This window comes from Oncorhynchus gorbuscha, linkage group LG19 (assembly GCF_021184085.1).
Source record: "Oncorhynchus gorbuscha isolate QuinsamMale2020 ecotype Even-year linkage group LG19, OgorEven_v1.0, whole genome shotgun sequence".
In the NCBI taxonomy this organism is placed as follows: Eukaryota; Metazoa; Chordata; class Actinopteri; order Salmoniformes; family Salmonidae; genus Oncorhynchus; species Oncorhynchus gorbuscha.
In genome coordinates, this window is record NC_060191.1 from 9,543,563 (window position 1) to 9,564,845 (window position 21,283).

At 40.2% G+C, this 21,283-nt stretch overlaps 4 protein-coding genes and 1 pseudogene across 10 annotated transcripts in view; 2 read left to right on the forward strand and 3 right to left on the reverse strand.

Annotated features, from left to right (window-relative positions):
- Positions 1-171: 171 nt before the first annotated feature.
- LOC124005308 (protein lin-37 homolog) lies at positions 172-3,600 on the reverse strand. Of its 3 annotated transcripts, none has more exons than XM_046314445.1 (10): positions 3,300-3,600; positions 2,832-2,878; positions 2,631-2,700; positions 2,439-2,486; positions 2,270-2,299; positions 2,092-2,177; positions 1,785-1,945; positions 1,534-1,665; positions 1,367-1,440; positions 172-1,190 (listed from the first exon to the last, which is right to left on the reverse strand). In XM_046314445.1, the coding sequence occupies exons 1-10, from the start codon at positions 3,389-3,391 to the stop codon at positions 1,103-1,105; spliced, it is 828 nt and encodes a 275-aa protein (XP_046170401.1). In that variant the 5' UTR covers positions 3,392-3,600; the 3' UTR covers positions 172-1,102. The 3 variants fall into 3 exon arrangements, with proteins under 3 accessions (XP_046170401.1, XP_046170400.1, XP_046170402.1); XM_046314444.1 differs by having other exon boundaries at positions 2,631-2,706; positions 3,300-3,596; XM_046314446.1 differs by lacking the exon at positions 3,300-3,600 and adding an exon at positions 3,227-3,245 and having other exon boundaries at positions 2,631-2,706.
- Positions 3,444-12,254, forward strand: proser3 (proline and serine rich 3). 3 transcript variants are annotated; one of them, XM_046314432.1, is made up of 14 exons: positions 3,444-3,745; positions 3,980-4,064; positions 4,175-4,286; positions 4,403-4,695; positions 4,914-5,065; positions 5,538-5,644; positions 6,174-6,259; positions 6,381-6,514; positions 6,746-6,960; positions 7,103-7,536; positions 7,625-7,841; positions 8,021-8,183; positions 8,719-8,794; positions 11,642-12,254. In XM_046314432.1, the coding sequence occupies exons 2-14, from the start codon at positions 4,054-4,056 to the stop codon at positions 11,679-11,681; spliced, it is 2,040 nt and encodes a 679-aa protein (XP_046170388.1). In that variant the 5' UTR covers positions 3,444-3,745; positions 3,980-4,053; the 3' UTR covers positions 11,682-12,254. The 3 variants fall into 3 exon arrangements, with proteins under 3 accessions (XP_046170388.1, XP_046170389.1, XP_046170387.1); XM_046314433.1 differs by having other exon boundaries at positions 6,417-6,514; positions 8,713-8,794; XM_046314431.1 differs by having other exon boundaries at positions 3,445-3,745; positions 8,713-8,794.
- A 212-nt stretch (positions 12,255-12,466) lies between these two features.
- On the reverse strand, positions 12,467-13,624 carry LOC124005312 (annotated as a pseudogene).
- A 2,682-nt stretch (positions 13,625-16,306) lies between these two features.
- Positions 16,307-18,024, reverse strand: LOC124005313 (gamma-secretase subunit PEN-2). Its single transcript, XM_046314449.1, has 4 exons — positions 17,868-18,024; positions 17,377-17,487; positions 17,062-17,166; positions 16,307-16,802 (listed from the first exon to the last, which is right to left on the reverse strand). Exons 2-4 carry the CDS (start codon positions 17,435-17,437, stop codon positions 16,663-16,665), a joined length of 306 nt encoding a protein of 101 aa, XP_046170405.1. The 5' UTR covers positions 17,438-17,487; positions 17,868-18,024; the 3' UTR covers positions 16,307-16,662.
- Positions 18,025-19,310: 1,286 nt separating this feature from the next.
- LOC124005299 (histone-lysine N-methyltransferase 2A-like) overlaps positions 19,311-21,283 on the forward strand; it is an 80,488-nt gene continuing 78,515 nt past the window's right edge. For 2 of the 3 annotated variants that reach the window (XM_046314428.1, XM_046314429.1), the window contains exon 1: positions 19,311-19,665. In XM_046314428.1, the coding sequence (XP_046170384.1) occupies positions 19,333-19,665 (333 nt within the window). In that variant the 5' untranslated portion in view covers positions 19,311-19,332. The remainder of the gene's footprint in view (positions 19,666-21,283) is intronic. The other variant, XM_046314430.1, reaches the window with a different exon arrangement.

The following is a 21,283-nucleotide window of genomic DNA, read 5'->3' on the forward strand; positions in this document are numbered from 1 at the left end:
TGTTATGTTGAAATTACAGAGATCTTATTTTGATGTTATGTTGACATTATGGGGAAATTATCACACACAAATATACAATAACATTCCTAAACCTCTAATTTCAAATTCTTACAAGACTGTTCGACCAGACAGATCAATTTTGGTATCAAAAATAACAAAAAACCTCTTAAGGTCATTTATTAATTTATATGTTTATATTTTGCTTGTAGCTAATACAAGAGTTGACTCCTGAAAGGACTTTGAAATCTGACCAAAGAAAAACACTTACAAATGTTTACTTCAGACAACATTCCTTTTGTGATCCAAAACAAACAGAACATTTATTGCCTGTATGTGATAGATATATTGGACCTATTTCTTCCATGTGGACTGTGTTTCTGACCTGAAGATGACAAGATCCTTCTGAAAAACCCTCTCCTAAAATAACTTCTGTGGAGAAATCATTTGTGGAGAAATTACATTTCAGAAATCAATCAATTGTAAAAACAGCACTGGCAGATATATTATAGCGATGAATAAATTACAATAGCTCTTTACAACTTTTATTTTTACAGTTTACTTAAAATTTTAGATGTGTGAGAGACTTTTCTTTTGAATGTTTAAACAAAAAAGATTCATAAGAGCACTGCTTGTCTGGGAAACTGGTGACCCTAAAACACAAATATTTACCACTGGAAGCCTGGAATTAATTTAGAGTATTCCGGAATTTAGACAAATGTTGCACACTACTCAACCTGTTTTCAAACTTTTCATGACACATTGTTGTGATTGACAACAGACTATATAATGCATTACCAGATATTCTGTAATAGGACAAAAAACATGTAATAATTATTTAAACAGATGAACTTGGGCCCACCAGAAGCATCAACTTACTGAAAGTATTGCTACATTTTTCTAAACGAGGACTATGGGTCCCTAATTGTGGCAGTATATGGTAGAAATGGGCTCCATGAGGCTCCTCTGACATCGTCACACGTAATGTCCTCCTTGGGGAGAGGACTAGTGTAGTGTCCTGGGGTAGATCACTTGCTCGTGGCTCCTACCTGCTCTATTCTTTTCTCTTCCCTCTGCTGTGGGATACTGCCTGGGGGATTCCCAGCTAGCGGTCGTACAGCTCCTTCATCTCTTTCAGGATCTTGATGCTCTCGCTATACCTCAGCTGATTCTTGTTGGACGCTTCTTTCCATCTGAACACAGTTAATAAGATTGATCACAGCTAGATAAACAATGTTTACTGACAGAATTTGTATAAACTTTTTTTCCAATCAAGATTCAATTCGGTTTAATAGTTGATATTCAACTCCACAATCTATTCATGTCAACAAAGTTATGTTTTGTGATTATTTAGATGCCTTGGACTTACTTTTGCCTGATCTTTTTCCAGCGTTCTATGTGGCTGTATATGAGGGGACCAGACACAAGAGCTGTATCTGTAGACTGGTGACAAAGACAGACAGATTGAAGCAATCCACCGTTTTACTGTGGCAAATATGAAAATGATGGCTAGGCGTAGCAGATGTTATACAGTACCTTGCTGACAATAGGCTTTTCTGTGGATGGGATCCTCAGATTGACAGGATCTCCAGAAGGGTTGAGAGGACAGGAGGTGGGCGGAGGGAGGCGATACACATTCTGTCCCTTACCATTGAGCATGTCTGCAGCCTGGCAAGATGCAGGTGAAAAGTGAGAAAACAAATACTGGAGAGAGAGCACTAATGAAAAATATATATTTATGCCCACATTGTGGGCATCTTTGTCCTGCTTTTTGGTTGTGAGCTTACCTCCTCTTCCCCCATGCTGTGTGGGGGGCTTGGGGATGCAGCTCTCTCTCTGACTGCCGGGTTGTTCCTCATCCAGGCCCGGCAAATGGGGTAAAGTGGGGTACTGGTGGTGTACTGGGCCAGGTCCACACTGCGGTCAAACAACTTGATAATGTAGGCATCTAGCAGAGAGGGCGGAGAACAAATGATTGTATATGTAGGTGAATATCTAGAGCTTGAATGGTAGAGTCAGTGAGTGAGAGAGAAAGGTTTTTAAAAGTCAAATGAACTGTGTTTGGCAGGGGATTGACAATTGCAGCGGACTTACTTTGTTTATGTTGGTTACTCTCCGTTAAGCTATCATCCATCTCTTTCCGTTTCTTCCTCCGGTGCTGTGGGAACCGTGATGATGGGCTATGACATCAACGACGAGGGAAAGGTAACAGGTCAAGGCCTTTCAGTGTAAAACAGTCAGATGTGTTTAAAAAAACTCAAATAAGGCTTACCGCTTCCCAGCAGAAGATGGAGACACATCCCTATGGAAGAAACAGGCAATCGGAATTACTACAGAAGTAGTGGAACCACAATAGGCTATTGAGTGAGTCTAAATAGCATACTTTGTTTAATATAAAAAGTTGGAATACCAGCGGAAGATAATAAATGTTAAGGCCATACTTGCTCAGAGACTCTTCTGCCATCTTTGTCTCATCTTCATTTTGCTCCCTGGAAAAACAGCAAAACCAACATTTCCCATCACCTAGGCTTGATTAGATAGTGCACAGCCAATGAAAGGTTCCTGAAGCTGTAAGTTTCAGTGTCAAGACAGTTAATGTACTGTATCTTTCCAAATAAAATAAAAACACCAACCTCTCACTGTCACTCTTCTCTACCAGCCCCTGTAATACTGCATCCAGTCGGCTGCGTGCACCACTCCCCTCTGCATCTGACAAAAATAAATAAACAGTCGACTTTACTTAGGAGAGATATAATAATTCCAGTAGCTAGTGTTAAGTCCCACTGTATCGTCAGCTGAATTGGTTTTTGGTTTTGAAATGTTCACGCGCTCACCTGGCTTCTCAGTCTTGATCTTGACGTGATGCATGATCAGTCTACCCCTTTCACAGCGACATTCAGAAATCCCCAAAACAAAATATAAAATACAAGTTAGTTGGTAGCTAGCTACAACGACAAGCTTGCTGAAAAGTTTATGTACAGGGAAACACTAATGCAAAATATGTATCTAGATATTAAATGACCCAAGATGACTGTTGTTGTGCCTGGATGCCGTAGCTAGCTAAAGTAGCTAGTTAACGCAAATTGAAGCAAGTATTTTTTTTTGTAAGCGTGTGAGACACATAATTGGAATTGTCTCTATTTGATACATAACTTTTCATCAGCAGAAAATTATTGCACAATTAATGTCCAAATGTCACGTATCTATACATAGAACATAGTTTTGTTACCCTCCAACAACAACTAACTAACTAACTAGCTAGCTAGCTAGCTAGCTAGCTGCCTGGTTGGTTGGTTGGTTACCTCGGTGGTCGGATTTGTTTCAGTGAACTTTCCTCTTCCGCGCGCAGGTCGTTTCCTTTCTGCTGGTTGGACAACGTGGAGTCGACTATCATTGGTTCAAATCAATGTCTGTCACTTACCAACTTTTTCTAGATTGGCCAGAATCGATCGTTGACGATAATGATGTTCTCGGTAAAGATAAACTCAAGATTATTGAATCTGTCAAATGGGTGAATAAAAAGTTATCCTGCGAAGAATGTACCATTTAGAAAAGTAGAACTAATTGTCTAGACTATGCATATGATTTTACTAATCTAACTATTTTATTTCGCCGTTTGGTTGCCCGGTAACTGACAAAAGCCCAAACCGGATGAAAACCCGGAAGGCGCACTATGTTTTCCTTTCATTGAATCAACCCAGCCAGGCAGTGATCAAATCGAGATGCTCAAGTAACATTTACATGGAAAGTACGTGCTTTAAAAAAAATATTTAATACGTCATCGATGTCAGTGGTCTAGCCTTTCTAAATAAACAAAATCTGTTTTCAACTGCAATGTTGTTAGCTTGTTACAGGGATATTTTTTTTGCAGTGCCAGCTAATTAGCTAGTTGTCTATTTTCACTCGCTTGTTAAATCAAATGCGTGTGTGCTAGGGATTTACCTGACACACACTTTAACACTGTCTCATCCTATGATTATAGCTAAGAGTTGTCTACATGTGGGCTATAACACTTCGTTGCCCAGTGTGTGAGTTGGTGCCGGTGGTACTGTCAACATGAAAGCCAGGTGAGACGTGGAACAAGTAATTAGGAATGCAGAGCTACCTTTTTCAAACCAGAACGATATGTTTTTACCACAATGAAAATGGTAATCTTTTGTCTCTCTTGCTCTCTTAGTGGTGCTGCTCTGTTCACAAGGAAGAATCCCTTCCCGCCAGACCCACCTCTGGGAAAAACCCATTACAACCCTTCATGCACCAAGAAGCTTCCAAAGCAAGAGAGAAAAAACGTAAATACTGGACTTCAGGGGCTGTCAGGGTCTTTTCCAAATATACATGCTTCAATACAGTAAATAAATGTATTGTCATTACATAAAACTTGTGTTTTTTTCCTGGTTTGTCTTAGACCCTGAGCCCTGTTCACCTTGCCCAGCTGTCCAGCCCTCTTCTCCAGACACACTCACTGAGCCCAGAGGACCAGTGCGTCCTTGGGGCAGCCAACCACTTTGTCCTCTGTTCTCCTGCTGCCACAGAGGACCAGCCTAGTTTCTTAGAGTCCTGGCCCTCCACTGACCTTGGGTCCTCCCCGGCCAACACTGCCGCCTCCCCGAACACAGACACACTGACACGGGACCCAACATCGGGAAAGTCCCTGGTCTCCACTGGGGGAGGAGAGCAGGAAGATTCAGTGTTGGCAAAGTATGCTTAATACTATTTCTAAAATTACATGATGGTAATTTGATTTATTTGTGACATGTCATACAGCATTTGTGATCCTTATGTATGTCTTCATTATAGTGTGTATCATGATATCCACAATAAGCTTGCAGGTGATTAGTTCATAAGATTTTTTTATTGATTTATGGTGTTATGCCCTTTACTTGTCTCATTAGTAACTACTATAATTCCTTTTCCAGGTACATTGAACGCTTTCGTCACGGAAGGCCACAGAGTCGAGAGGTGCGTCAGCAGATGTCGGCAATGGTGGGAGAGGGCCAGCAGCCTTTCTGGTGGCTGTCCTCCTCCCCTCTACCCTCCAGTTCAACACCCACTCAAACCACTGACATAGGTACTTCACTTGGATCATTCATTGTTCTTTACATCTCATTGAAACTCACTAAAAGTTTTGCTGTCTCTATAAAACAAGGACTGTAGTGATTGTTGTGATGCATTTGACCAACTGTCTTGCTCTGCTCTTCATTTCAAATCAAAGTTTATCGGTCAAGTACACAGTTTAGCAGATGTTATAGCGGGTGCAGCGAAAATCTTATGTTACTAGCTCCTAACAATGCAGTCAAATGTCAAACAATTAAAACATGTATTTTTTTAAAGGAAAGAAATCAAGAACGTCAGGACGAATACAATTAACAACCCAAATAGCACTGATTCAAAATTCAATCTATACACTGGATGAATATGTACAGCAGTAGCTATATTAGTGAGATATATCAAGAATCAAGTATTTTAAATAAATATGCTGTGTGTATAAACAGTAAAATACAATGTCTTCTCATTAATTTCCTATTTCTTTATGTACACAGGCCTTTCCCTTAGAAAAGACTCAGCCACCACCCTCAGTCCAGTTGGGCAGTTTCGGCATGGCACCACCCTCTCCCCATGCAGGGGACTCCTTGATCTTAGTGCCATGGTGAGTACATCATCATCGTGTTCATGCTCCATTTTGGTAAGATTCTTTTTGAGATGGTGAGATATATTGGTATTAGACAGGTGAATGTAATTCTGTCAAGTGTGCAAGAGCCAGAATGGCTGAGATGTATTAGAAAAAAGACTCCCCATGCAAGGTGCTGCTCCTCAATAATATTTGCATACCAACACCAGATGACATGTTCTGCCCAACCACTGTGTTTATATGAACTAGTTAGAAGCTGTTCCCTTTGATTATGCAACTGTGTTTGGTGCCTTCGTTAATACCCCTTCTGGTCAAAACACCGCTCCATATCCAGCTTGCTGCATATCCCTGAGGGAATGAGCTAAACTCTATGCAACTGACGTGAGCTTTTATAGAACTGATCCATAAAGCGTGTTCAAAACAGAACCCGCTAAGGGCTCAGTTACACAACATTGTGAATGTTCAAGAATGTTGGTGATAGAAATGGTGATGGGAGATGATGCCTCTGGTGCACTCACTGGCCTCTTTCTTTCTGATCCCCTGGCAGGGCCTGTCAGACTCCTCTCACGGTGACCTTGGAGACTCCGAGATACTGCATCTGCAGGAGAAGGCCAGTAGACTGCTTCACAGAAGGTAGATATGCTGGGAGGAATGGAATACACTGAGCAGGGTTGGGGGCAATTAAATGTAATTCAGTCAGTTGCAATGAGGAGAATTGGATTAGTCTTACAAAAACTTAATGTTATGTTTTCAGTGAGCACTCACTCAGTAGTGGATCTATTCCCATCAGCTCTGAGGGCCTGGGCTGCTCCAATTTTTCCTCCCCTGTGAGCATAGATGAGCCAGTCCGAAGGCCTATAGTTACCAGTCTTATCGACTCAACCACTGGTGAGCCTTGGGGTTGGGAAGTTCAAAACATCTGATTTGCATGAATTTTCCCTTGTCTCAACCACATGATATTACTTTTTCAAACTCCCAGAGCCACTCTTATTCTGTGCTCTTGCCACGTACCTAAATTCTCATGGTCACGATTTAGTTTCCTTTTGCAACTTTCTTTATTCTCACTTTATTTGAATACACATATTGCAGTAACTCTTCTTGTGCAACCGCTTCCTCAAGTTGTGGGGAACCTAAGCTCAGCAGACCTCTATGCTGGAACCGTGCCCAAACCGTCTGTGGTTGGTCCCCTGAACCCCCGCACACGCCCAGAGGAGGACATCCTGTTTCAGTGGCGTCTGAGGAGAAAGATGGAGCAGGCCAGTCAGTGGGTTCAGTCAAACCCACAGCAGGGTTACACCCTTCATCAGAACTCTGTGAGCTGTCAGGCTCACAAGGTACTTACCCCCTTGTCTACTACACCTGCGATTTGAAAGAGGTTTTGAAGTCTCTTTGAAATGTCTGCCATAGTGTGGTAGTATTTTCCAATGCATTTAGCGAATCACAGATCATATAATTTGATTTGTTCCCCTTCGTTAGGTACAGCGGAATCCTCTCCCTGCCTCTCATAGAGTTGCCCCCTCCCTCCCCATCACCAGCCCCACCGTCTCTAAGTTGCAGCCGGATGCCCCTGTCCGTCCCCACATGCACCTCCTCTGTGACATCCTTTCTTGTACCGCTCAGCCCCACTCCCCTCCACTCAGCCACCAAAGGAGCCCAAAGAGGAGTGAGGTCTCTGGGGCCGACCGGACCGTCAGGCAGCCCAAAGCCCAGTTCAGCTCCACAGACACCTCCACTGAGGAGCCCACTAGTAAACATGAGTCCTCTCCACCACCGCCCGCCTTGTCTGTGACCACAGAGGAAGAGTGGGCAGTTCAACAGAGGAGAACCGAGAGGACAAAAAAGGAGACACTACAGAAGGAGAGGAGTGAGAAGCGGACAGGGCCGTCCTGCAGAAAGAAGAAATTAGCCAGGTATGACCTGTATCTATCTAAGAGGGGTGACAGTTTTACTGAATGACATGTGGCCCAGTCTGTAAACTCAATGACAATATCTCTGTAGGTGTCACGTTGGTGACAGGGACCATGCTGAGAGGCCCAGCTATGCAGATTGGAGTGTGAGCCAACACCACACCAGAGGTAAAGACCGGGTCATCCCATGGAGGGAGGAGCCCAGCAGAGACTGGGGGCAACAGGAAAGGGGGCCGGGGGTAGTGAGAGAGGGCTGCCCTGGAGATCGTGCTCCACCATTCTCTCCCATACACAGCGCCCTGGGACAGGTCAGTTAACACCGTGGGTCATCAGCATCAGTGACGCTAGATGCCATTAACACATTGAAGAAAGGCTGTTATGAATTTCAGTGTTACAATAATATTAATTTACTTTATTCATTTATCCAGGTTAGTTTAATTTAAATAAAGATATTAGCTGAGTAAAGCATATTAATTTACCTTGGCAGGTAGTTTCAGAGGTACTGTTCCTGACCACGGACTCCCCGGACCCGCCCAGAACTCCTGTGTCCTCTGACTCTCCCAGATATGTGCCCCCGCAGTCCTCTGCCCCGCCTCCCAGTGCACAGCATCCACGGGAGGTTGTAGCTCAGCTGCTTCAGGAGGCTGAAGGTGAGACTACTTGGTGCAGTGGGGACTGCTGACCTTAATTCTAGGTAGCAGAGGTGGAATAGACTCTGGCTGTATAATAGTGTGTATATATAGCCTCTAGTCAAGTTTCACCGGGACTGAATCCTAACTTGAACTTTTTCCTGAATATCCCATTCCTATACATGCATTTCTTACTCTAAATAATATGTTAGGATTTTGCCCTAAATGCTAAAGGGGTCTTTTGGGTGGCATAACAATTGAGTGATGCCATAGTCCTCTCTGTTACAGAAGTACATTGACCATGTGGACCAGTGACAGTTATCTATTTTCACTTCACCTTGCTGGTGTTCATGTGTACATTTCTGGCTATTTATACCTGTGTACAGTTAACATGTGCTCTAATATAACACATTATGAACTCCTGGCATAGCTTTGCTAGAAAGTAGCTAAAGTTACAACAAAAATAATCGGTAATGTAATCAAATGCTCCTAAAGTTACTTTTGTTATCTGCACAGTGACATTTTAACTGCATATATTTTCCTCCTTAAGATTCAGATGAGCAGGAGTTTAAAGATGACCCCTTACTGAAGGTCTTAAGGCAGCAGAGGAAGTGGGTGAAGGAGCAAATCGGGTAAAGAACTGGTATAGGTTCCCTAGATACAGTACATCCTTCGTCATTTATTTCATTGACCTTTTACTCATTAAGATAATGAACTTAAAATATTCTCAGAGTAATTACAGTGCCTTATGAAAGTATTCACTTTTATCCACATTTTGTGTTACAGCCTGAATTTAATATGGATTAAATTGAGATTAGTTTTTTTGGTCACTAGCCTGCACAATACCCCATAGTGTCAAAGTGGAATTATGTTATTAGAAATCTTTACAAATTAAAAGCTGAAAATGTCTTGTGTCAAGTATTCAAGCCCTTTGTCATGGCAAGCCAAAATAAATTCAGGAGTAAAAATGTGCTTAACAAGTCACATAATAAATTGCATGGTTTCACTGTGCAATAAGTGGTTAGCATGATTTTTGAATGACTACCTCTATGTACCCCACACAAACAATTATCTTTAAGGTCCCTCAGTCGAGCAGTGAATTTCAAACACAGATTCGACCACAATGGCCAGGGAGGTTTTCCAATGCCTCGCAAAGAAGGGTACCTATTGGTAGATGGGTAAACAAAGAAGAATAGGAAAAAAGCAGACATTGAATGTTCCTTTGAGCATTGTGAAGTTATTAATTACGCTTTGGATGGTGTATCAATAAGAGTCACTACAAAGATACTCAGTTGCTGGAGAGGAAGGAAACCGCTCAGGGATTTCATCATGATGCCAATGGTGACAGTTTAATGGCTGTGATAGGAAATTGCAGGGGATGGATCAACCATATTGTAGCTACTCCACAATTCTAACCTAAATGACCGAGTGAAAATAAGGAAGCCTGTATAGAATAAAAATATTCCAAAACATACATCATGTTTGCAATAAGGCAAAACATGTGGCAAAGCAATTCACTCTTTGTCCTGAATACAAAGTGCTATGTTTGGGGCAAATCCAACACGTTACTGAGTACCATTCTCCATATCTTCAAGCATAGTGGTGGCTGAATCATGTTATGAGTATGCTTGTAATTGTTAAGGACTGGGTAGTTTTTAAAGTAAAAAAAAAACGTAATGGAGCAGGCAAAATCCTAGAGTGAAAACTTGGTTCGGTTGCTTTCCACCAAACACTAGAGATTAATTAACCTGACAGTAACCTAAAACACAAGGCCAAATCTACACGAGTTGGTTACCAAGAAGATGGTGAATGTTCCTGAGTGGCCGAGTAACAATTTTGAATTAAATCTACTTGATAATCTATGGAAAGCCTTGAAAAAGTTTCTCGCAATGATCAACAATCAATTTGACAGTTTGAAACATTTTGAAAAGCATAATTGACCAATGTTACCTAATCCAGGTGTGAAAAGCTATTAGAGACTTACCCAGAAAGATTCACAGCTGTAATCACTGTCAAAGTTCCTTCTACAAGTTTCTGTATTTCATTTTCAATAAATGTGGAATAATTTCTAAAAACCTAGATGGTTGAGAATGTTTTTATTTTGTATCAATTGTGAATTCAGGCTGTAACACAACAAAATATGGAACACGTCCAGGGGTATGAATACTTTCTGAAGGCACAGCCTTATTCTAAAATGGATAAGACTTGTTCCCCCCCCCCCCCCACCTACACAATACTCCATAATGACAAAGAAAATAGGTTTTTAGAAATGTTTGCAAAAAATAAAATAAAATCTCAATCACAAAAGTATTCAGACCCTTTACTCAGTACTTTGTTGAAGTACTTTGGCAGCGATTATAACCTCGAGTCTTCTTGGGTTTGACGCTGCAAGCTTGGCTGATAGAGGAATTCTAAATTCCTTTAATGTTTTAATTGCCAATACCAATTAGCACTCATTTCTAATTCATTTAATGAGTTGTAAGTTCATTAATTATGCATGAAGTAGATTGAGACCAGTCTTAAAAGCCAGGTTAAAGAGCGTTTAATTCCAGAGAGTACTAACCCATACACAGATTTCCACAGGTTATAAACTCAAAATGACATCATCAGTTTCCCACGATAGCCCCGTTGTTTTTTTGTTTAGGTCCGGAGATGCTTTCTACTCCCCTCATAAACCAGACATTACAACCTGTCTAAAAGATACAGATTTCTCTCAAAAATGGAACAAAACACTAAAAATTATTATCTTGCCTGAAAAGCTTTTTCTCCCCCTTGACCTTCCCAAGAGGCACAGACAATCAAATTAGTTCTGCTTACATTTTCAGTAACAGCTTAACCAATAACCTTTACTTTTCATATCATAACATAATAGTATTAGAATAAATGGTTTCTAATCATTAACGAATACATAATTGATCATCTAAACTATATTTTCCTCTATCATTGGTACACCTGTATTTGGAGAGTTTCTCTCATTCTTCTCTGCAGATCCTCTCAAGCTCCGTCAGGCTGGATGGGTCACTGCACAGTTATTTTCAGGTCTTTCCCGAGATGTTCGAACAGGTTCAATTCCGGGCTCTGGCTGGGCCACTCAAGGACATTCAGAGACTTGTCCTGAAGCCACTCCTGCATTGTCTTGGCTGTGTGCTTAGGGTCATTGTCCAGTTCTAAAAACCTGTTTTTGATTTGTCATTATGGGATAGTGTGTGTAGATTGATGAACATTTTTTTATTTAATATTTTTTAGAATAAGGCTGTAACATAACAAAATGTGGAAAAAGTCAAGGTGTCTGAATACATTCCGAATACACTGTATAGTTAAATCATGTTATGCTGATTGTTTTGTCTTTGGAGTAAAATCTTACATTTTATTTTATAACATTGCAGACCCATACGATTCCTAGAGTGATATAATATTTGGCTTTGCAAAGTGTTAAAGCAACCTTAGAACATGCTCTAAAAACATATATTTTCTTTCAGCGAAGTGGACTCGCTGTTGGATGAATTCCAGGAAGAGTGAGCACTGGTGGTGTGCACACATGGAACAAAAACAACCAATCAATTCAACAGCATTTTTATTTTTGTACAAAATTATATAGTGCATTTATTTTTAACTAATTCTCTTCTTACAATAAATAGTTAGAAAATATACAACAACTTTACTGTTGGGTTTTGTGAACATACTTGATCATCTCGGAGTGTTAAAACATTTACTCATGACTTAAGAGGGCATTAGACACTCCACACAATACAAATCAACATTTTCAATGGTTTTATATCATATTTACAATGAATGGTTCCATAACATTTTAAGATTGAGTTAAATGGGATTCTTTAGGATGAGGGATGCTTTTAAATTAGGAATCTGTCCTGTTAATATGTACAAACCTCAAGAGAGAGAGCAGGGAATTTTAATGGTGTGATGGTGTAGTTAATGGGTGTTTTGGTACAGGCAGGCACCAGTTCCTTGGTGAGTGTTTGATATGTCTGTTGGAGGAGAGTGCCTGTATTTTTGTGTGTGCATAGTTTACCAAGCTACCAATTACTTCACACTGGAAGAATTTAAGCTACAATAAAGCTACCCTTAACTACATTTTTATTTTCTTTAACTAAAATTAATTTGAAAAGAGTTCACTACATCAAACTACTTTGTGATAAATTATCATATTTAAGTTTGAAATGTCAGACTACAAATTGCAAGAACAGTTCATTCTGGAGTAAGATGTTAACAGAATGTGTAATTTAGCATATTAAACAACTATGTTTCAATTGAGAACTAGAAAGGGGTAATACTGAAAAATAAATTATTGCTTACTACACCCATAATTAATTTTCTATTTGCAAAAAAAGTAGTGTAATCCCAGTAGTTAGCTACACTGCTACATGGCAAAAAAATAAGTTAACTACTAAATACTACCAAGATTTGAACTGTCACCATCTACTGCAAAATGTGGTTAAATTAGTAGTTGAACTACATGTAGTTTACTACTCCCCAACACTGGTTCCTATGGATTGTGTGTTTGTTCCTAGGGTGTGTATGCTCATGATTCTGAGTGGGACAGGTGTCTGGAGTTCTCCCCCTGCAGCATAGGGGCAGATATGATGAGGATACCTTCAGGCGACACAGCCGACGACAGAGCCATGGAGTCCACACCCTCTGGAATCCTGTAGCGCCAGTTGAACTATCGCGTCACCACCCCCGACCCATCCTGCAAACACACGTTTATAGTGAACCCAGTCCGCGAGGAATGCTCATTTTCAGGCTAACAAGTGGTTTGGTTTCCAGTCTGGTCGGTAGTTGGTTGAAGCAGAAATGGACTGCATAGTAACCAGGCTATATTCAATGTCTGTCATCACAAACTATGGAAATGTGATTATGAATAGAGAACAACTCTTGCATAATACATGCAACACAGTAGTTGCTTACTTTTTTCTCTTTCTGTTTCCCTTGGACCTACACAAAGTCTCCTGTCACCTTGACCATCAGCTCCTCTGGGTTGAAGTGTTTCACATCAACCTGAACTGTGAATCGACTGTGGTCACAACACACCTGGCAACAGGGGAAGATACCCAATATTACTACTCAAATTGACACTATTGCTGCTCTATTACTGCTGGTTTAATCTACTTCTATGTAATTATATTCAAACGATAAGAAAATGCAAGAGCACCTGCTATAAATGGGCATTCATTAAAATGTCAGAATATAGAGAGTAAAACACAAAAGTCATTTATCAAGGCTACCTCATTGATACAGAACAAAGTCATTAAAAATTAATCTAAAAATTGTTTCATCAGTGAGAGATTAGAGCACTGCATGCATGCAGTGTTACGGGAATAAACCTACCTGTGCAGGGCCAGTGTGCTCCGTCACTGGGGTGAATGAGTACAGCCCGAATGTCCCGTTAAGCCCGGGAATGCGATACCACTGGCTGGAAAAGTGGGTGGCAGATCGAATGCCATTTCACGTCTGAGGTCAAAATAAAATATGCAGTGATTACTACAGCCTTTCACACCCATATGGGCCGATTATGTTACAAATATTTTAGGCCACAGAAAGAAATAGCAAATGGGAAAAATTATAGTCCAATAAATGTAGGTCTATTCGATAAAATATTAGCCGAATAGAAGTTGTTAGAATGAAGCAAGAAATAATTAAACCACAAAATACCCGCTGCTTCACTGCTGAGGTTCATAAAGTGATTGATTCGTAAAGGCTACAGCGATGGTTTTTATAGTCCTTGACAAATCTGGAATATTGCAGTAAATAATACCAAAACCCGCTTGACCCTCAAAGACCTTTCAAATTGTTGGTGGGAAGGGTCACAGTGTAAAATCCCAGAGACCCAGAAGTTGTTAGCGTTTACCGTTATGAGATGCCTGCAAATCGTATTATGTTCTGACTGCCAATAGGATGGATTGCAGCGTCCGTGTATCTGACTCTGCCCTTTTCCCTGACATAAATTGTGGAAGTGCCAGTTAAGATCTGTATTTATGATAGCAGGAGTTACATAATGAGGCGGGAACTTCGCTGTTGGGCACCCTGGATTGCTTTGGATTCACCACCAGAACCCCTGGGAATTATGATTTTGTTTTAGTTGTGATCAAAGGCTTCGATAGAATAGGCACATGCCTTATTAAGGAACAATCCTCCCTATCATATCAACCCATATATGAGGAAATGTTACCATGTTCTCGATTAAAATCATATCGCTTTTTTGTAACTGTTACAATCCTCCTTCAAAATCATATCGCTTTTTCATTTAATTTGAGATAATTTGTATGCATTATACAATTTCACTTTCTAATAGTTTTTTGCTGTATGTTATCCATTACTTTCCGGGATTGTCTGTTTAAAAATTACATCAAAGGGGTGAACCCCCCAAACAGTGCATCCGTGCCAGACAGCATGTGACAGTAAAGGGTGATATGCCGCGTTCAAGTGTTAGTCAGAACTAGGAAACTCGTGAATTTCTGATTTGCCAACTGATTGCATGCGGCACGTGTACTGTATACTGTAACCACGACCAGTTAGCAAGTCGGAAATTTTAGTTTCTTAGTTCCGACTACCACGTAAACGTGGCAATATTCACATGCCAGTGTACGTGTGATAATAGGAATGTTTCCATCTCATGCACCTTTTTAATTAACCTAACATAATTGTTTTCCTTGACATCTGTTGGGAGCTCTGGTGGAGCCCCTTTTGGTGATTTGGCAATTGGCATTCAACACAGCCAAAAGCGGTAATCTCAATACAGTGTTCTGCCAGGCAACAGTTCAGACTCTTCCTTCTAGAGATACACTGCAGGCAACAGTTCAGACTCTTCCTTCTAGGGATACACTGCAGGCAACAGTTCAGACTCTTCCTTCTAGGGATACACTGCAGGCAACAGTTCAGACTCTTCCTTCTAGGGATACACTGCATAACGGACTGGACTGCTCAATAATTGCTGTTACAGATTCCTTGAAAAGTTATTAGATATTGCAATTTTATTTTCTGACAGGCTTAAAATGATTATCCATTAGGCCTACACTGCATAAACGGTGTTTATCCCGGGTTAATAATTGGGGAATGGGGATTATTATCTTCTACCTCCCCTTATTAAACAGAGGTTGAACAAGATCAAACATTGTCAATGTCACACCATGTAAATATATTTTCCCAAACACTGGAATGTTAAAGATGTTACAATATTTATTTTATAGGTCTACATACTTCAGATTTTTCTGTTACATTGTTCATGTAACTATCTTTTGATCAATGTGAAGCAGGTGTTAAGCACACTGATCTTCAATCACATTGGCCTTATTTGAAAAATTATTCAATATTTTTATAATTCTGTAATTTCTAGAGATAGAAATCCCAAAGAGAGGGATGAACAAATCCGTGACTAATGTTGGCTAGTCTCCCCGAGCCACTTTGTCCTGGAGAGGAATGGGGGCGTATTAAAACTACCTTATAATAATTAGGTCATTATGACATGCAGGGTGAACATCATGTTCTACAATTACACTGACACCACATGCACAACAATGTCATATAAGCCTCCAGCATGTCACAGGTCTTAGCACCTCATCGATTGGGTATCTTATGACCATCCATCACACACATCTGATTTGGGTTTACATCCACTGCCTCTTGACCCCATTTAGAGCAGACAGTTGTGTGACTTATACAACCCTGGCACTCAATGGACATGTGTTAAGTACTGGAGCTGGTGGGATGACGTGTCTGCCATGGCATCGGTTGGTAATAGAAGTAGTCTTTGACTGAGTAACTAAAAACAGCATCAACCATGGTCCTGAAGAGAGGAGGTGGTAACATTTGCTACAGAGGCATTGAGTTTGATAAGAGATTGGCCTAAGGCGGACCTCATTTAAGGACTTAATCATAATGCTGCAATCATAAAGTACTTTACTGGCTAATATCTCATCAATGTCGGAATTGTTTACACTGTGAGAGTACAAAGGAGAATATGAATAAATGATCTGGAATAAGTATGTTGTTATCGTGAGCAGTGTTACACAAATACTGACTTACTAAACACAAAGCTAATTGGATATTGTTATCAAAAGCTATGCGCATACCATTCATATTATCCATAGGAGCCAAATGTCTAATGAAATGCACACTAGACCACGATCTAGCATATAAGCTCAAAACTTTATTACAGCAAATAAAAAAAGCATACACTTCCATTTAATTTAGAACGTTTATGAATTTGCCATTTATTTTTGTCATACATACCATTCGCCTGTTTAACCTTCCAAATTTACTTAAACGTGTTGAGACATCCACACACTACACACAATTTGGGGAAAAAGGTGCAGTGTTCACAAGACAACTTCCCACTCATTAAAGCCCAGAAGAAAATTACCATGATTATCCATTGAGATCAACTACACATTTAACTATTTCAACCTGTTAGATTTGTCTATTAATTCTGTCATGGTCAAGTTTTATACAGTAGGAAGCTTTCTTGTTTCCCGCCTTGTCTGTCTCAGGGAATGCCAAGTGGAATGGTGAAGGAGAGGTAGTCACCCACCTCACCCCATTCTGCTCTGAAGTGTTGGAATATGGTTATCCATGTGGTGAGTACTGCAACCCACAGTAGCAACCCCAGCCCTGAACGCTTTACATCTGAAAGAGAGATGTCATTTATTGTAGTCATGTTTGCATAGAAACTGCATGCTTTACTAATACAAAGCCAACTTTGTTTTAGCTGGATCATCTTATCTCATCATGGATCATAGGCCTACAGCTCATGAGACACACAACCTGTAACATAAATGTATTATTTATCCAGTATGTGGATGAGCCACAGCAAACCTGGACAACTAATCATTTGTACAGGAATCTTTAGCTATATTAATTCACAGAACTTCATCTGTGTACTCACATGTTTTGATCTGGAGTTGTTCAGTATATGTTGGCTTTACAAAGGCCTCTTTGAAAAACCACACCACATTCACCAGCCACAGGAATGGAAGGAATGCAAATCCCCCTGAGAGAGACAAAGTCATTACAGTATTACTACACACACACATAAAATTTGAAGTCTACATACACTTAGGTTGGAGTCATTAAAACGTGTTTTTCAACCACTGTATATACAAACAACGTTGTGAAAACATCAATTCACAACACTAACATTGGGTAGTTCATGATTTCACATGGCTTATAATTAGAGCACAACACTTGGTAGTTCACTTACCTAAATAGTATTTCCTGCAGAGGGTGAGTTTCTCCTCATTTGGAAGGCGCTCTAGGTTCATGTCGATTTCCTGTTATTTCCCCCTTAGTATTGACAGCTTTTCAAAGAGACCTTGAAGTATGAAGGAAGAGTATAAAAGTGAGAGGGTCTTTTGAAGCTCTAGACTGGCACATGTCGGCTTCATGGAACTGCCCGTCTGTAAAATGAGGGTGCCCCCTATAGATAAGAGTGGAACAAGTCTTGTGTTTCCACCCAACTTTTGCCTGGCTATCTTCCCAGATTACACGATAAAATAACATTTAAACACCAATTTTGCGAACTATTTCAGTATTTTAAGGGGAAATGTGTAGGCTAGTAGCTAAATTTTGCAGTCGAAAATACTGCGTGCTGGATGGCTAACAATATATACTACAATGTTAACAGCAATTGTCCTCTATAGGAACCGCTATTACAGAAAAGACAGCATTAATAATATTTTCCGAGGCTTTTACCTGTAATCTTTAATTAAATAGATGTCAAATTGCTCTAAATTACTTGACAAATTAACGTTAAACAGCTCAAAACATCAACACAAAAGAGCATTTCAACTCGTTCCTTTCCTTTCCGCTTCCTGCTCCAGTTTTCTGAAGAGGGGGATGTGACGTCCATGCTGCCCCCCCCCCGCCAGTTCATTGTGGGTAATGTAGTTCAGAAAGCGTAAATAGAAACGTATGTTTTGGCATTTCAATTTAAATATATTTAAACAATGTAATTAACTTTTGCTTGTAGTAAATCACCCATTACTGCACCAGTACATAGCCCACCTATAATTTAGCCCTAACAACTACCTCTTTCCCAACTGTATTTAATTTATTTCTTTATTTTGCTCCTTTGCACCCCATTATTTTTATGTCTACTTTGCACATTCTTCCATTGCAAAACTACCATTCCAGTGTTTTACTTGCTATATTGTATTTACTCTGCCACCATGGCCTTTTTTGCCTTTACCTCCCTTCTCACCTCATTTGCTCACATTGTATATAGACTTGTTTATACTGTATTATTGACTGTATGTTTGTTTTACTCCATGTGTAACTCTGTGTCGTTGTATCTGTCGAACTGCTTTGCTTTATCTTGGCCAGGTCGCAATTGTAAATGAGAACTTGTTCTCAACTTGCCTACCTGGTTAAATAAAGGTGAAATAAAAAAATATAAAAAAATGATTTCTGACAGTGCAGATTATCTGAATTGCCATGCAAAAGACATGCAAAATATGTGCCTTGCAGTTGCAAAATTACTGTTAACCCGCCTGTCTTATTCTGTGAATATTTTCCATCAATTAAGTTTACTACAATATATAACCACAATTCTCTTCTTATCAATGCAAATATAGGCATAGACTTGTGGACGTTTTCAATTATTCTTTTCAATTTATGTTTCGAGCTTGATTCAGGTGCATTGACTCTCTTCTTCTCAAATTATGTTTAGAGCTTGATGTAAGTGCGTTGACTCTCTCTCTCTCATATAAGGAGCTTGCACATAATGTACAGTGGTTCATTCAGTATGATCATATCAGAAGACGTGGACATGCCGCTCGGCCACTGAGGAATAGGGACAAGCCTAAACATGTTGGTACAGCGGTAGATGGCCATTCACAAAATGTGTATTTTTTTGCATGGAGGGAAGCTGGCCCTTGTAGTTACTTATCAATAATCGTAATGGCTGTAATCAAACGATGATCGAACAATGTGTCCTTTGTTTAATATCAAATGGGTTTATTACTTGCATTACATATTGCATTGTACACACCACTCCTATAAATTCCAATCATAATTTAAATAAAGATTTGCAAGTTACCCTGTGAAGCTTTTCTTGGACTTACTTCATTTCCCGGCAGCCTTGCGGGGTCCCCCCTCCCTATCTCGCGCCTTCCCTCTTGTCTCACCTCAAGTTGCTATCGGTGTTGTTTTTGAAGCTATGATGGCGGCAGCGGGATGCGGATCAGCAACCGCGGCTGCCATAGGAGGCCAAGTTGGTACTGCTGCACCCCGAGGTCGCTTCCCTGGTCGGCCTTGGTCGTCTCGCAGCCGCTTGCGTTCTGAGAAGCGATGGCAACTCGACCGATCAGGGGCAGAAGCTGACGATGTGACTAATGCTGGAGGCCCAAGGCCCACAAGCCTGGTTCTCTCGTTAAACGAGGACCAGTCTCACTTGCGTTTACTTGGGATAGAGTCGAACCACAAGAGCTTAGCGGAGGCTGGATACAGCTCAAGTGGGAGCGAAGAGGTGAGAGCCCAAATCGCTGCTGGAGTTAGTATATTTTTGCTTCTTTTATCATGTCATTTTGGTTACCTGTGTTGGTGTGTGTGTGTGTGTCATGTAGAGTTAGCTCCGTTTCATAATACTTTGCTTTAAGTGTCAACATTAGTTAGCTAGCTAACGTTAGCAGGAGCGCGACTTCATGAGATGTTCGTCAATAGCGCTAGCTAACAAAGGGGAAGGCTAATGTAATATTTGTCTGCATTGGAGCTCTATGGATAGTTAGACACCATTTACCACGAATAACTTACACCCACGCTAGCTAGCCAGGTATTTGTCTTAAATGAGTGTTTAGCTGGTTTATGCCTGTAATTGCTGCAGTGAGTAACGAACGTAGCTACAAATGTTTCTATGAATTCAAGAGGGGGAGGGGCTATGTCAGATACCTACTCTCTATGATGGCTAACTACCGTTTATGGGGATCATTTCACGTTCCTTTCAAAAACATGGTTTGCAGAGTGTCACCCAGGTCAGTTTTTGTCGCAGTCACTGAGTCAATTAGTGTAACGCTTGATAATGTAACTAATTTGTTGGAGAAGTCATTGGAGGGAAACCTATGATAACGAAACCCGGTAGTGGGTAAATTTTCCATGATGTGAGATGTTAACGTTACTTGACCTGCTACATATTAGATGTTGCAATTTGACATATAAATGACCTAGGCCTACCTAATGATAAGTATTCATATGTTAATAATCTGACTTGGACCCTTGCTCCACATTCGCTGACAAAATGCCGCTGCCACAATATCGACTTTATTTGCATATTAACAGGCATGTAGCAGATGTAGTTAGAGGCCCAACCCCTCCCCAGTTCCCAGGCATGACTGGGTAAATTGCTGCTGGTTTCTTGGTAATGCCTCGCCATCCATGAACAACTGCATTACCTGGAGAAGAGAATTTGAAAGATGTGCTTGGTCTGTTGTTTTTAATTATTAACTTAACTAGTTGATGTAATGGCTTGTCCAGTGCACTTGTGTTGGGTTTGTAATGGTATACTTTGGTGTTCAAGACTAGCACGATAACTGGGCATCACAATGATGGTAAACATTTGACATGGAAGACCTATTCCAAGAAGGCAGTAACCTATTACACTATACTTGGTCATTTCCATGTAAAATGGCCCACAAGCACCAATGTGAAGTTCGTAGGCGCATATCAAATTGGTGTCAAATAAAAGCTAAGAGTCTATTTTTGGTAAATGAAGGAACAGATGCATAAACGTATTTATAAAATAAAAATTGTCATTGATTTCTGGCAAAATAGATGGGATAGGGTCTTTAAAAATATCTACCAGGAAGTCATAAAAGGTATTAGAAATACATCAATGTTGAAGTATAGACCCCCTGCCAACTAATATAAGCAATTCATATTTTGTTTAAGAGAAATGATTTGCCTTTAAGTTGAAGAAATGTTTCCTTGTGCCTTGTAATTCCAAAATCCCACGTCTTTAAGATATTTTCACATTTCTCTCCCTCACGTGGAGGGAGGATAACGAAAGTTCACAGAAGTAACAAGTAAATGTAGACCTACCAATTAGTTCATGTTTTTACCGATAACCCATTTTCGTTTATCAATTATTAAGTAATCATTAATGGAATGACTGCAAT

What these genes read in the sequence shown, in the direction of transcription:
- LOC124005308 (XM_046314444.1), bottom strand. Translation starts at nt 3,391, where the DNA reads ATGATAGTCGACTCCACGTTGTCCAACCAGCAGAAAGGAAACGACCTG. An exon ending in CCATCTTCTGCTGGGAAGCG is followed by an intron (nt 2,178 to 2,269) that starts GTAAGCCTTATT and finishes TTGATGTCATAG; the next exon opens with CCCATCATCACGGTTCCCAC. An exon ending in TGGAAAAAGATCAGGCAAAA is followed by an intron (nt 1,191 to 1,366) that starts GTAAGTCCAAGG and finishes AACTGTGTTCAG; the next exon opens with ATGGAAAGAAGCGTCCAACA.
- proser3 (XM_046314431.1), top strand. An exon ending in TCTTATCGACTCAACCACTG is followed by an intron (nt 6,515 to 6,745) that starts GTGAGCCTTGGG and finishes CGCTTCCTCAAG; the next exon opens with TTGTGGGGAACCTAAGCTCA. An exon ending in TACACAGCGCCCTGGGACAG is followed by an intron (nt 7,842 to 8,020) that starts GTCAGTTAACAC and finishes TTACCTTGGCAG; the next exon opens with GTAGTTTCAGAGGTACTGTT.
- LOC124005313 (XM_046314449.1), bottom strand. Translation starts at nt 17,437, where the DNA reads ATGAACCTAGAGCGCCTTCCAAATGAGGAGAAACTCACCCTCTGCAGG. An exon ending in CTGCAGGAAATACTATTTAG is followed by an intron (nt 17,167 to 17,376) that starts GTAAGTGAACTA and finishes TGTCTCTCTCAG; the next exon opens with GGGGATTTGCATTCCTTCCA. An exon ending in ACAACTCCAGATCAAAACAT is followed by an intron (nt 16,803 to 17,061) that starts GTGAGTACACAG and finishes TCTCTCTTTCAG; the next exon opens with ATGTAAAGCGTTCAGGGCTG.